At 51.0% G+C, this 15,443-nt stretch overlaps 1 protein-coding gene across 5 annotated transcripts in view; it reads right to left on the reverse strand.

Moving 5' to 3' along the window:
- The window catches only part of ERI3 (ERI1 exoribonuclease family member 3), a 130,847-nt gene that overhangs the window by 35,116 nt on the left and 80,288 nt on the right, over window positions 1-15,443 (reverse strand). For all 5 annotated transcript variants that reach the window (XR_011152490.1, XM_069023216.1, XM_069023215.1 and 2 more), the window contains one exon: window positions 2,211-2,310. Coding sequence is in view for 4 of the 5 variants with exons in the window: in XM_069023216.1 (XP_068879317.1) it covers window positions 2,211-2,310 (100 nt within the window). In the remaining variant the exon portion in view is untranslated. The remainder of the gene's footprint in view (window positions 1-2,210; window positions 2,311-15,443) is intronic.

Consider the following 15,443-nt stretch of genomic DNA (forward strand, 5'->3'; position numbering starts at 1 on the left):
TCCAGGATGAGGCAGCAAGGCTGGACCCAAAGAAGATGAGCTGCCTCTGCAGTGAGCAGTCCTTCCTCAGCCCTTGGCTTGGGGAACCTCCTGGGCTGTCACTAGAACCAACACCTGAGTCATGCCAAGGCCAGGCTGGGAAATGAAGTGGCCAGAAAGCCAGGAAGATGGTTCTTTGAAAACAATGCCAGGCAAGGCATGTCTCTGGACACCAGCATTGCCCCAAGCCTTCTCCCAGAGGAACACTGGGCTACCAAGCCACAAAGTCAGCACCCCTGACAGCAGCTGTGCCTGGTGGTCCCAAGCTGGCTGGGAGGAGGAGTTCTTCTCCCCAACTCCAGCTCACTCTGGGGGACTCAGCCTGTGGTAAAGCCACCAGGTACACGGTGCCAGTGGCTATCACCTCTGCAGGCAGAGGATTGCAGACATCCAGGACAGATCTGCTCTGGAGCCAGCCCAAATGGAGCAGCCAGCAGGCTGTAACACACAGGGCACATGTGCACCACTGGCAGTACCAAGGAGATGGAGACCATCACACTGCTGGCCTGGCATCCTTCACAGTACCCATGTAAACCCCTTCCAAGCAGTGTGGGAAAGGCAGGTTTGCCACTGGGATGGAGAGCTGCAAGAAGGGAGCTTGGCTGCTGGGCCTCGCTTTCCACGGGCAATTAGCCCATGGCTTACCCTGTACTGGGGAGAGTTGGGAAAGCTCCTCCACAGAGGGAGTTTGGCAAAACCCTCCTAAAGGACTGGAATGGGGAGGGACACGAACAGCAAATCCCTGAACTCCAACAGGCAGAGGAGTCACAACTGTGCAAGACAACAGCACTGAGATAAAGGGGCAGAAACCAACAGCAGACAGATGATACTCCAGAGATGGGGGCACTTTGTTGGAGTAAGGGATGACAGCAACAAGAGAGCTCATCACATAAATAAAATGAGGAATGATGAGGCAGAAACCAACTCTGCATCTACCAGGAAACCCCATAAAAAGCCCAAGTCCTCAGAGCAGGACATGCACACACAGCTCCTGCAGTTCTGGCTCCCTGCCCATGATCCCCCCCAACATGGCACACAATCCAGGCAAATCTGCTCCCAGGCAGGGAAGCAAATTTTAATGCTACCTCTGTCAATAATGCAACCAGATCCATAGTTCAAAAGGAGCTTGCTAATTAAAAGCTGGTGAGCTTTAAATAATTCATCTCCTTAACTTGGATTGATTGGAGAGTTTAATGGTTAGTCTTGAAACAATATTAAACAGTCTCTTCAAGGCCCAGGTAGCCAGTGACTTTTCCAAGTAAATCATACCTCCTTGCAAACTTTAATGCTCAAAAGTCATTGTGGATGAAAGGCTGGGAGGCTGAGAGAATACCTGACCAAGAGGTCTCCAAGAGGCAGTCTACTGCTCTGCAGAGAAACAGGACAGACAAGAGTGATGCAGCCCTGAGTCACAGTCCTGTCTCCAGCCCAGTAAATCTGAGCTCCTGCCCGTACCACAGCCTGCTGCTGTACCAGCTCTGCATCCCCAGTGTTAAGCAGCAGGCAGATACATGGCCTCAGTGTCCTGGGCCAGGTCTCCCTCATATCACTTTGATCCCTGGTGCAGAGGAGTTGGGGGATACATGGAACTCTGCCACTGTTTATCTCAGAGCAGTTTATCAGTTTATCTTGGAGCACGCTGCAGGACCACGAAACTCATCACACGTGTGAGCAAACAGGACGATGATTCAGTTCTCCAGCTGGGATCACGCATCTTCACTCTGCAGTGTGTTTCCAGCCAGTTCCCAAGCCAGGCAGCACAGCCTCCTTTCCAAGGACTGCAGCATCCAGAGCAAGTGGAGGATTGGTCCAACAGGGAGAGCATTCCACCCAGCCTGGGGACCACCAGGTGTGCTCCAGGCACCTGGTGCTGCCCACATCCAACCCCAACACAAGCACTGCTAGAACAGTCTAGGAGGGAAGCAGCTCCACAGCCAGGGGCACAGGCAGGTATGTCTGGCACACTGGCATGTGCAATGGACTGAGGGCATGTCATCCACATGTCCATTCTGCCCTGACACATCTTCATCCCTTCCACCAGGTGGGGACTCTGCAGCCCTTTGGCTGGTTCTCAGCACCCCAGACTGGACAATTTTTTGGAGCTGAGGCACATCCACACACCCGGAGCAGCAGCTGTAGGGATGGGAACGGCACGGGGCAGCATCACTCACCTATCCCGCTGTGAGGCCTCCCTATGTGCTGTAGATTCAGTCCTTTGTTCATGTCTAAGAGCCCGTTCTTTGGCCAACTCCCCATGGCAAAGCTGTACGCCTGGAAGAGAGAAGCAGAGGGTCAGACATAGCCCATGTGCAGGCATGATCTGTACTTGCCCAGGTCTGACTGCTCCTGGGGCTGGCATGGGTCTATGTTCAGGGGCTGGTGTGTGTCTGTGCCCACTGTGTTCACTGTGGACCCACACGTCACCCTTGCAGCAGCTCTCCTGGAGTTGCCCACACAAAGCACTCTCACCCTGCCCTGTCCCACTTGATGCTCCTTAGAGGTGTCCAGAGCCTCTGGTGGTGTCCTGTACACTTGACAATCCTTGTGACAGAGGGATTTGCATCACTCAAGGCCACCTTTGCCATGATGTGGGGGAGAAGCCAGGGGCTCTGAGCTCATCCCCCATGTCCTTTAGATGCTCCACAAACATCCACCCACTCCTGCCTTAACAGGGCCGCCAACACGAGTCAGGGGATTTGGAAAGGGGTGCTCATTCCCAGGCTGGCCTGGCCAGCAGGCCCCTTCCCCTCTGGCAAGCACAGCCCTCCCAGCTCCCTCTCCCTTTTACCCCAAGCCCTATTTGCCTCAGTGCTCTCCATCACTGGCACAAATCCTACTGGGAGCCAGCACTGCTCACCCCACTGCACAGAGCCTGCAGTCTGGCCAGAGGGAACCTGCTCCATACCCACTGCATCCCCCAGCAGGGCTTCCAGGAGGAGCAAGGCAGCTGGGAGCCCAAGCAGCACAAAAACCCAATGGACAATGCAAACATGAAAGCAGCTGGGCCTCCATGTCACACGCACGGCTGTAATTACAGCCTGACAGCCACATATCTTCTTCATCTTGAGGAATTAAGCTCAGAACGCATTGTGAGCAGTAAGAAGGGTGCGTGGGCTTAGCATCGCTCATGCTGGCACTATCTTTGCTGCCGTGAGGGCCATTGTCCCCAGATGAGATCAGGTCAATCCAGCAGCCCGTATCTCCCTCCTGCAGCGGGGGATCATCGCTAACGGCAGCCACAGTGTGGCAGGGCACTGCCGACACCCTCCGCAGGCTGCAAATGCCAGGGAAATGCTCTCTGCAGCAGGAATGGGGATGAACTGGGTGAGCAGAGCTGAGAGATGTCCCCCACCAGCCCACCAGCCTGCTGCTGGGACCTCCTGCTGCCCCTGTTTCCTGCTACCTGCTGCTCTGTCTAGAGCAGGCAGGTCCAGCCCCTGTGCAGCCCCTGCTGCTGGCAGCCCCCCGGGAGCCACAGGGCTTGGGGGAGTTAATTTATTAGTGGCCCACGTAGCCATTCATGCTGCTTTGTTACTCCTGCCTTAGCAAAACAGAGGGCTCCACAGATAATTAATAGACAGCATTGCTAATCCTGTTGGGAGATGATTAGCAATTAAAACTCCTAATTAAGTCTATGCATAATTCACTGAAATTACACTTTGTGTACACAACGGGGAGGTTTCCTTTGCCTTCGACAAACACGCATTGGTATGTTCACTGCCATGATCAGGATGCAGGCTGGCCCGGACAGGGTGGGGGGAGCCAGAGGCTGGGCTACAGGGTGGAACCCTGCCACCCAGCTGCCGGGCGGCAGAAGTGGTTCCCCCTGGGCTCTATCCCACAGAGCAAACCCAGGCAGAGCATAGGAAAGCTCCCACGCTCAGCACCAATGGATTGACAGCAGTGAGGGCCATCCCTGGGGAAGCGGTATCCCCGGATGAGGAAGGACCAGGGGTGTCCCTGCACAGGGAGCTGTCGTAGGCTGCCTTCCCAGCCCAGACGTCCCTTGGACTCTGGCCAGAAGCAACTGAGGGAACACAGCGGGAGGCTGGCAGGATCCCGGGAAAGCCACGGGGACAGCTTTGGAAAGCTCCTGGCAGCTGGGTGCTAGTGCCAACCCCAGCCTGCCTCCCCTGGCTCTGCAGCAGCAGCAGCAGGGAGCTGGCAGCGTGTGCCCTAGCCCCAACCCCAGCCTGCCTCCCCTGGCTCTGCAGCAGCAGGGAGCTGGCAGCGTGTGCCCTAGCCCCCGGATCAGCACCGGGCCCATCTCTGCATCGCGTTCTGCTTTCCTGATCAAGGTCATTCGGTACAGCCGCAATACCTGAGCAAACTACCTAAGCAGCCGGGGTGGAAGTTGGCCTGACCACTGAAGGTCAAGTGTGCACTTATGCATATTCAAAGCTGCCTGCAGGATCGATCGGGTTTTAATTGTTTTTCCTGGGGTTTTGGAAGGAAGTGCCAGGGGCATTGATCAGTCCCAGACAAGGCTGCTCACACTCCGGGGCTGGCAGGGACCGTCACTGCTGCAGGCAGAGGGAAGTGCAGGCAGCGGTGATGGAGGGATGAAGGCAGGGGAGAGATCAGCCACCGCTGGCCGGGAGGAGGAGCCATTGCTGGGCTGCGCTGGAAAATAAAGTTTTTAAATTAAAAGTGGCAATTCTGAGCCGCCTGCTGGCAGCAGCCACACAATCAAGAGCAAAGAGCTTTGCTGTTTAATATTTAAAGACAACGTTTAATCTTTAAACAGGAAAGTTCTTCTTCTGACTGTTAAAGCGAGGCATAAAGCGCCAGTGGCTCCCCAACACCGGGGTACCCAGCCCGCAGGGGTGGCCGTGGCCACTGCCTCACTGGAGCTGCTGGGACACTGCTGTCAGCCACTTTCCTGCCAGCTCTGTGACCACACAGTGGCGCAGACCCCTGTCCCTTCAGTGCTTATCCCGATGGCAAACTGTGAGAAAGTCTGAGATGCCCCTGGTTTGCTTGCAAGCCAAAGGATTTTAAAAAATGCCATGAAACCCTTTCTGTGAGGAAATTGCACTACTTTGTTCGTCTCTCTGGTTCAGTCCTGGTGTTGCAGAGACTGGGTTGCTCCCTTTTAGGTCAGACACTGAAGTAGGGCTAGGACCCTGTGGTTTTTAATTTTTATCTGCATTTTAATTGATAAAAATGCAGCCATCTTTTAAAAAAGCTATTTTTAAATGGTTCTGGCCAAAATTCTGATTTAGAGAGAAACTCAGTATTTCTGATCTGCTAAAAACCATTCAAACAATGTTTACAGAATAATTTTCAAGCAGCCCGAATACAATTATTTCCATTCATACCATCTCCTAGAAAGGTTTTCCTTTTTTCCTGATTTTGTTTGTAATTCTATGAAGGCTACATTTACCTCCCTGCCAATGCTGCTCTGAAGTCAGATGATTATTAATTATATTTATTTACTTATACAATCCCATAGGCATACACAGCAGTTCACAGACAAATAGCGCCCTGCATCCCCGATGGAGGGATCTCGAATCAAAGGTAAGCAGATACTCCTGTGATAAATGTGACCTAATAGCAGCAGGAGATTAGGAACATACTGTGTTTCCATGCACAGAGCCAGCACCACGGATTATCCACACCTTGTTAAACAAGTGCTGGTGTGGGGAGGTAGGTCATGATGTAACCTGCACCTCACATATCCTGCAGAAAATCCAAAAACCAGAAGTGGGGATAAAACACGGGGCATGGAGATGACGCATGCGCAGAATCACAGCATCTGAGGTTGGCTTTACAACAGAGCTAAAAAGGTCTGAAACCAACCTCCTGTTGCACCAGGTCACAAACCTTCCCAGTAGCTATGACACATCTGCCTCAGACTGCAAAGAGCCTGAAACAAGAGCTCCGTGGCCTATTTCTGACAGCAGTGGGGTACAAAGATGGTCCCCTGTGCTGGGACAGAGAGCGTGCCAGCGAGGCTGGGCAGTTCCATGGTGCTGGTTGCTTGTGCAGTTTGGCACTGAGGTTGGCCCACCTGTCCTTGCTGCAATCCCAGTGCACATCAGCGCCCCAGCAAGGCGGCAGCACCAGCATGGTTGGGTCCTGATGTGCTGCTTCCTGGAATTTTTTTAGGCTGCACACCATGTATTGTAAGCAGCACAGCTGCAGAGAAGATGTTCCAGGGGGTCAGAAAATTCCCAGAACTAGAACTTGTCAAGCTGATGTATTGATCTAAGTGAACTGAATAATGCTCCATCATTTATTTATGGGGAAGTGCCCAGCACACTTCACAAAAACTGGTGTTTGGCAGTCACGTTAAGGCAAAATTAAACACCCCACAGCATATAAACAGGCACCTGTTCAGAGATCAGAATAAGGGAGCCCCACAAATCCTCCCCACATGCAGAGGCAGGAACAGAGCCGGTCCTCACAGAGCTGCTGGAGCTCTGTCAGCAGAGCCAGCCTTGTTCTTTCCACACCTGTCGATGCTGTGACCTGCTGGCCAGCTCCTGGCCCCTCTACCCTCTACTAGAGCTGCTGGCATTGCATCACCCTGGACGCTTTAGCTGAAGGGCAGGAGGGAAGCGGACCTTTGTGCTTTGCAATGGCATGAGCATGTTCACAAACCATGGCAGCAAGAACTGCCAGGACTGGCACAGAGTGTGTCCTGCTCTGACCAGCTGGGCAACTCTGTCATTTTATTTTACCTGTCCAACCAAGAGGTTTTATATGCTATGTTTCATTTGCTAATTGCAATTTTAATATTAATACAGACACTTTCAGGCAGGGAGAAAATATTTCCTTTCAGAAAAAAATCCTCCCAGGAGTAAAGGAGCTCAAGCAGTCTGAGAAGATGCTGAAGGGTGGGTGCTAGGGAATAAGAAAAGTGGTGGGTTTTGCTGAAAGTTTCCATTAAGAATTTCAAAAAGACACCTGAGAAATACATTGTTTTGAATAGACAGAAAGGAGCTGTGAGAACTCCCAGCTGCCCTTAGCTTGGGCAAGCAGCAGGTACCAGCTGTGCTCCCTCAGGATCAGGCTGGGCACAGCTGACGGCGGATCCAAGGTGAAGCCCCTGACATTTCTGCAACAGAGAAAATGTCTTTGGAACAGCAAAAGCATCTTCCTCCTCCTGTCATGTCAGCTGTGCACTGCATCCGCCCAAAATAAGCATTTCCCATCTAACTCCCCTTATTCCACTGCTGCCACAATGAGGTGTCAAGGTTTTATATTAGCTTGTATGGTGGGAAGAAAAAAAGCGGTCATATCTATGACTAAGTGGGCTTTTAAACATACTTTGAAATGTTTTTAGTGACTGTAAGGTTTTGGGGCTGGGAGTATCTTGCAGGACATCACTGAATAGCACTCAGGACACTGGAGGCTCCAGGGTGTTCCCATTTTAATTGCATGCCAGTCCAGGAATGGGAACTGGACAATTCTTGTTGGGATTTCTTGCCAAGCAAATTTACCAGCACGATATGAGGCAAATGTAACACCACTGAGGGGCTGACCCCACCGCCAAATCATTTAGTAGGAGGCTCCTGGACAGGACTGAATGCAATTAAAGAAGAGGCAGGTAATGACTAAGCAGCTTGCCAAGCCCTAGATGACAACAGCGGAGCTCCTCTGTCGCAGGGAGGGCACAGAGGAAAGCTTGCCTGGCAGGATGGAGGCACGGAGCCTGGGACGGCTCTGGCAGCACTGGAGCCTGCTACCCTTGCTGGCTGTCGGGAGGCAGGAGCTAAACCCAGGTGTAATGTGTCCCTTTTAAGCAGTTTAGTCAGAAGTGCTGCCACATTCACAGCTTTTCAAGTATTTTTAAATCACTTACAAAAGCAGGATTAAATGATCAGGAATTCCATTTAATAGGACAAATAAAGAAATAACAATCTACTCCATCAGCCCTGTGAAAGGCAGGTTTGATTTAAGAAAAAAATAAATAAAAAAATAAGTATAAAAGAGGGAGAGAAAAAAGGAAAGGGAGGTGGAAAAAAAGGATAATGTGTGTTTACTCAAGCAAAGAAAAAAATATTTAAGTGATGTAGGGGAGAAGATTGCAGTAACTAGTGAAGAATAACATCGTCTGCTTTGCTGTCAAATCACACAAGAATTTCAGTAATAGATTCTCATTCTGACACTCAATTCAATTCGAAGGTGATCCTGCTTTATCCCAACACATCAAATATTAAACACTCGTATTAGCCAGGGTGCCGTCGCCTTTCCCGGCTTAGACGCGGCAGGAAGCTTTTCCCCTACTTTCTCTCACTCGCTATAATATTCTCAATGTTATCTAAACATGCCTTCATACACTGGGGTTCCTTATCAATCCCATTTGGGGAGGGAGGGGGGTGTACTTAAAACGGTATTAGTTTGGGGGGCTTTTATTATTATTATTTCCAAAGCTTTTCAATTTTGTGTGGAAAAAGCTTAGAAAAAAGAGGTGGAGGGAGGGGAGGCAGCGAGAGAGGGAGAGGGAGCGCGGGAGCGAGAGAAAGTATAAAAAAGGGAAAAGCAGCCAGCAGCTCTTGTTTGACTGATGCCTTTCAACAAGGGCAGTCTAGCTTGTCAAAGCCCGGGCTCGAGATGAATTGGCATATCTATTCAGCCTGCCTCTGGATGTCATGCAATACAGTTTCATATTCCCAGATAAGGCACGATAAGCAATTGCTGCCCTGACACCAACTCCATCCATCCCTGCCTTTCTGTCCACGCATATTAGAGACCTCTGCTGCGCCACTAATAAGAGGCATTTAATTTTTACAAACACAGTGGCAAGAGGGGCCTCCAGACTGACCAGGTACAGCACCAACACCACTCATGTTTAATTAGTTTTTCTCAGTGCACTGAGAACACTTACAAGTGGTATTGGGTGCATAAAAACAACTTTTGCCCAACGTAGCATCTGTGAACCTAAGCCAATCATTATAGAGTGGGGGTGACAAAAGCATTTTGTCTTTTGCCAAATATACCTGCAGTGCCATTGCAGGACATGGTTTATTTGGGGTTTGGGCACAGAAGGATGCTGGGGAAGAAGGGAGCAGTGCCCTTTCCTAGGGAACATCACTCTCCAGAGCACAAAACCTCTGAGAGCTGTGGGAGTAGGAGGGCAGCTGACACACTGAAAAAGAGGACACCATGCAGGGGGGCTGGCCCCACTTGGGTGAAAGTAAGGGAAAACTGGAAATTCCTGCCAGTGAGAGGATGAGATCTGGACAAAATCCTCTCACATTGCTAAAAAGATGCTGGGGCCTTGCCTGGTACTCTGCCCTCTTCACACAAGGGCTTTTCAAAGAACAGTGCCACACAGCCAGCTTCCCTTGTGTCCTGGATGCAGGGAGCCTTTGGCAAGCCCAGCTGGTGTCCACTTCAGTCCATTTGCAAAGCTGCATGTTAGAACAGAAACAACTTTATGCCTCACATCGAGGAGTAAATTAAACAAATAAAAAGATGAATGGTCTGTTTTTTGAAAGGTGAGCGCTGGGCACACAGGAGCTGCTCCGCTCTGCTCACCTTTGGGAAATGCTTTACAGAGGGTAAGTTGCCTCCAAACCGTGGGAGGAGGACAGGTCAAGCTTAAGGGAAGGCACCAAGATGTCAGAGAAGATCCAGAGGATGCAGCACAACTGTATGTGCTTTCTCCTTACTAAAAGCAGCCCATGCCATCAGAGCTCTGTCCATAGGAGCTCTGCAAAAGGGAAACTGAGGAATCTCTTGCCTTGCCTATTCCCATTCAGACACATCTGAGCAGCCTCATCCTGCTTGTGTCCTGGCGATAACTCAGCCACAGCTGTACAAATTCACTGCCAAAACTCCTCTGAACTTCAGGAGGGGTAGGATGGACCCTGCAGACACCAAGAGCCCCTCTCCAGGGTGCATTTGGATGCTGTGGCCCCATCAGGCAGCAGGAAGGTGTCCCTGCTGCTGTGCGGGATTAGTATGCACCTGACTTAGGCTGCAACAGAAACATGCTGGTGTGCCTGACTCCAGGGTGTCAAAGTGCCAAGCGGTTTAGGCTTCACATTTCCCTGTGTTTGAACAAGAACAGTCTTTGCCTTGCTCCCAGGCTACGGATTATCCTGGATAAAATGTTCTTGACTGCGGTGTGCTCTGCGGCTGGCGACACACTAGGTTAATACCATGGAGATCTGGGTCAAAGCCCTGGGTTTGGTCACAAGCAAAACAAAACTACAGGTCTGGGTTCCTGGAGGGCTGGGAAATAGAGCTGGAGTGTGCACAAGCCAGCGCTGGCCCAGGAGAGGTGACAAGCAGAGCCATAAAACAACCAAGAAAGCAGCCCAAGGATGGGGGCTGCTAGCATGACCAGGAGGTCTGGGTGACACATGCCCAGTGCCTTTCCTGGTCTGGGACAAGTGGCAGGGCTGACTTCTCATGGTGTTCCTGCATTCCTGGCGGCACTGCAGGGAGACAGACCCAAGCTGGGTTATTCTGATGTACGCAATTGGCTCCCAGCACTAAGATACACCAGCAGCTCCCGATTAGTGCCTGAAAGGCAGAGACACATGACAACATGGCAGACAGCTTCCAGGGAGTACCTACACGTGGCTGATTTACCCTTCCAGCCCTGGAAGGACAGGCTCACATCCTGCAGTGCTATCCCCTGACCACCGCAGCCCCTGTGGGGCCAATTCAAGCAGGAAAGCAGCGCTAAGCCTTTCCCTACCGCAGCTTTGTGGCCAGCAGAGCGGGAAGCTGGGTATGATACCAAGGAAAACCCACAAGCACACTTCATGGATGATTCACCACAGGCACAGAAGCCTCTCCATACAGACAGGGATGGATCGGTCCAATTCTGGCTGCTCCTGAGGAAACTGGGGGTTCACAGGGAGGGAGAAGATGCCTGGAACTGTGCTGGAAAACAGGAAAATGTTGACACTGCCCCTTAATCAGACCCAGCATCTGCCCCTGGATACATGAGGACAGAAATGAGCATGACAGGGCCCTAGCAGATGCACCTTGCTGCAGAGCTGAGCTGTCAGGGCAGCTGCAAGGTGGATACATCTCACCCTCCCTGGATTTAACTGGAGATGAACAACCACCAAAGAGAGCTGCAGTTCTGCCATATTACAATAGGGTGGGTAACATCCATCACTCTTCTCTTTCCAGGGCCAGATGATGGCTGTGATGTTCAGACCTCTCCACAGTCCCCCAAACACACACCCCTTTAATCTAACCCCAAGCCTTTCCCAAGCAAAGCTGGCACTGGGCTTGCTGTCAAAACCTTCAAGCCTTTCAAGAGGGGGTATTTTCCCCCCTCAATTTCTATCTTTACACACGCACACGCTCGCCTCTCCCTCGCTCGCTGTTTAATTTCCGTGTGAGAGGGAAGCAGGTGCCCGTGCTCCCGTGAGCTCTCCCTTCTCTAGGTTTTTTTTCCCTTCTTGGATCCTGCCCCATTAGTTTAGTGCCCAGCCATCTGCGACGTCTCCTGTAATGCTGTCCCCCTTGTGTACCAGGGAGCTTTTCCATTAGCGCCTTTAATATTCTGACACCTTAGCACAGGCTGCTATTACATTCAAACACTGATCGCCCTGTGAAATTACATCGCAGGGCTTGCTAAAATGGAATTGTGTATAATCAGGCTCCTCCATGCACTGTCAGTCCCATCACAAATACAACGTAAAGCAGGCTTATGGATGGGCTTAGCAGCTGCTACAAGTGTATTTTTTTTAATAGATGAAGTATCCCTTATTTAAAGCATTTCCTTAAGAAAAAAAACCAAAAAACAAACCAACAGTGAAAGACAAATCAACAGCTGCTGCATTATGTTAACCATACCACTGGTCTCTTAAAACATGTTATTTAATAAGGTAGCTATCTGTTTATCTATAACTATATCAAACAGAGAAGGAGGGCGAGATAAAGATAGTTAAACAGACAGCCGAGGAGATATCTGCCACTGAGAAATAATAGCTAAATAAAAAGTACCATTATTTACTCCACAGTGGGGAGGAGGGAGAGCCAGCAATTTCCTCCCAGTGCTGCACAGCCTCTGGTTGGTAGGGGCAGCCTGTGCCAGCCAGCATGTACCCCAGCTCACCTGGCTCCAGCCCACTCATCTCCCCATGACTGCAACCGATAAATCTGGGGGGAAAAAACCCAACTCAGGACCCACGTACTGAGGCTGCAATGCAGGAAAGGTGAGAGAGGGCAGAAGAGCCATTCTGCTGCCAGGAGCTGGCCTGGTGGGGCAGCCCCCCACCTCCACACAGACTGAGATCAGCCCAAATTAAGGCAAAATTTGCCACAGCAGAGGGTCTGGGTGCATTTCTGCAGGAGAGACTGGTTTTTGTGTGGCCAGCACACAAGGGACCAACTCTCAAGATTTTTTTTTTTTTTTTTAAATTCCAGCTAAGGAAGTGATGGATTAGGACAAAGGTATTTCAGGGGGATGCAGGAACCGGCAGGGACGCAGATGATGTGTCAGAGAAATGAGCTCCTGAGCTCCCCAGCTCAGAGTTCAAAACACTGCCTCTTACCATGCCCTAAAGGTTATTCTGTCTGTCTGCTGTGAAATGCGACGGCACATCACCTGAAGGGAGATTTCCAGAGGCGCTGTGACCCTTCTGCTATCTCCTCCGAGAAGCCTCCGCAGGAATGATGAGATTGTAGCTCATTTCCACACACCTTGAAAGAGACGGGCTGGATCAAACGTGCTGAAAGCAGAAGCAACACATCCCTGGGACTCATCCTTGCCTCCTAGCAGGGAGTGTGCTCTTGCTGTAACAGGCTGGGAAACTGCGTCCACCTCACTGAAAGACCAAAGACATTACCTTTCATCCTAAGCCAGGATGGAAAAGCCAAAATATTGTCTTGTTTCACTGTGTGGGAACAGTTCTGCTTGGGAACCACAAAGTAAAAGCCAGTGACAGAACTGTTGCCCTTTAGAATGGAACAATCTATTCCTGTGCAAAACACTGCTGTGACATTTTGACTCCAGTTTTCCCAGTGCAAAATAAAGCCATTTGTCCAGAGCAGACATACTGCTCCTTTGCACCACACACAGCATGTTTCAGCATATGGTGGTCTGGACATTTTTGGCAAGGACACCTCTGGAGATGGTTCAGCTGCTGTGCACAAACATGCCAGATGGGGAGGATGGGACCATAGAGGGCAGAGACCCACGGACAGGTTACCAAGAGAAAAGCACGTGGGAGGTGATGTGCAACTACACATCCATTCACAGTGCAGGTGCCAGACAAGGCAGTTCAACTGTCTGGTTTCCACAACCTGTTGTTGCCATGGCTAGGTGCTTGCAAGGTGGCAGCAAGAGACGGATGCCAGGTGACCAGCATGTTCACATCTCAGTTTCATAACCTGTTTGTAAAACCCAGGCCCTGGAGGATGGGAAAGAAATCAGAGTGATCCTGCAGGACCTTCTCACCACTTCTATCCTGCATGTCTTATCACACATCTCCCTCAGCTCACATCCTACAACCCCTTCCATTCTCATGCTCACCAGGTCAGGTCTTCTTGGGACAGATACATGACCTTCTCTAAAACAGGTCTGGCACAATGCAGAGAAACTGGTCCATCCACAACAGACCAGAGGAGCATGGAGATACCTGCCCTGCTCCTTCTTACCTCCTCCTCCCAGACAGCCAACAAGCAGGAGCAAAACCCAAGTTTTCACTGCAAAGCAACACTCTTAACAGTGGTTGGAGCCTCTGAGTGCTACTGCTCTGCAAGAATTGAAAAAAACAGAGTTTCTCTGCACTCCCACAAGATGCAAAGCTGCTCAATGGAGAGGCAGCTGGAAGAATGAGAGAAAAGCAAGAAATACAATGCACAAGACATCAGGGAAAAGATCAATAAAGATTACTAGGGCAGCAGCCCATCCCCTGCCCGCGTTGGAGGCTCTCATGGCTGCAGTGAAGGAACACCAAGGAAAGCTAACAAGGTGCTGCTGTGCCAGCAGCTAGGGATGATACCTGTCTAATCAAAGATAGAGTTTACACTGGATCATCTAAGCAGCAGCTCTTCCTCATGATTATTGACTCAGGTCAGGGTTAAGACTGAGAAGGTTAAAGCAGAGGCGCCTCTAAGAGCTGTGATGGTTGCGAACACCAGGCAAGCAGCCCAGATAGCATAGAGCCTGCTGGGGCAGCAGCAGCAAAATTGAGGCTCCTCAATTTCAATGGAAGAACAAACAGAAGGAGATGGTCTGAGGGGCTGGGCAGCACATCATGAGAGAATCAGTTTGGAGAGAGGTTACAAAAGCAGAGAATAAAGGGACCTGTAAGGAGAACATGGCAAGGTCTTGAGAAGAGGTTATTAAAGGAAGCATGGGGTGACGACCCACAGCAGCTATAGCCAGGCAGGAGTCTGGGGCAGGACTGGCTACCTGGACTGAAAAGGGAGCACCAGCACCACGTTACAGTCCTGAGAAGGTGACAGAGAAAATCATGTCACAGTTGACAGAAATGAAGGGCTCTGGGTCCTCAAGAACTCAACTCATGTCTTCCAAGGGAGCTTAAGGCACCTCCACAGCTCTTTGCTGCCACCAGGCTTCACTGACCTCCAGCCAAACTGGGCTCCTGCAAGGACACAGGGAGCCACCACCTTCTCCTGCAGCCAGCCAAGCAGGGTCTCCTTACTGGGCAAGCTGGGACGCTCTCTGGTTATGGCTTTTAATGGTGTCTGCAGTTCTCCTGTAAGGCACTGGGAAGGGCTGTGACACACAGACACATGGATGCCCCTGGGCCCTGCTCCCTGTGGAAGGGGCCATCACTGCTTGCCACTGCTGAGGCCCAGATTCTGTGCCTTGGCTGGCTCTTCCCTGTCAGTGAGCCTGGGAAACGGTAGTAGGATTTGCCTCCTTGCTGCCTGCTGATGATACGAGACCTGAGGAGCACATCCCAGGAGCTCTGCCCAACATTACTGAGCATGTGTAGCAGGGGGATGACCCCCACCCAGCCATGGCACAAGGACAGAGCTGTGGGGTCATGGAACACTCATCCCATCCCCTCAGCATCCTTCAGCTGCCCTCTGAACCCATCCCTAACCTATATGTGCTGTCTCGGCTCTGGCTGTGGCTGGTGGAATGACAAAGAGCAAGTAGGTACAGATGTCCCCAGAGAAGAGCTGGTCTGCAGCTGGGGGTTGGAGGGCTCAGATGTGATGAGTAGGTCCATGGGCTGTCCAGAAAGCTGTGGACCACTTGGCTTTCCCAGTGTGGAACCACAGCAGGCAGCCTGCCCACTGCCTATGTGCCAGCAAAGAGTGAGAAGCTGGTACAGAACAAGGTGTCCCAATTAGTTCTCCACTAATCTCATTAGATCTCCATGGGGAGGACTAGAGCTGGCGAAATGACACAGCTGCCTCCTTGACCAGACACTCAACCTTTCCCACCGACAGCATTTTATTTTTCAGATTTTTAACTTGCAGTACTGTGTTTTGTCTGGCTC

This window comes from Aphelocoma coerulescens, chromosome 8, assembly GCF_041296385.1.
Source record: "Aphelocoma coerulescens isolate FSJ_1873_10779 chromosome 8, UR_Acoe_1.0, whole genome shotgun sequence".
In the NCBI taxonomy this organism is placed as follows: domain Eukaryota; kingdom Metazoa; phylum Chordata; class Aves; order Passeriformes; family Corvidae; genus Aphelocoma; species Aphelocoma coerulescens.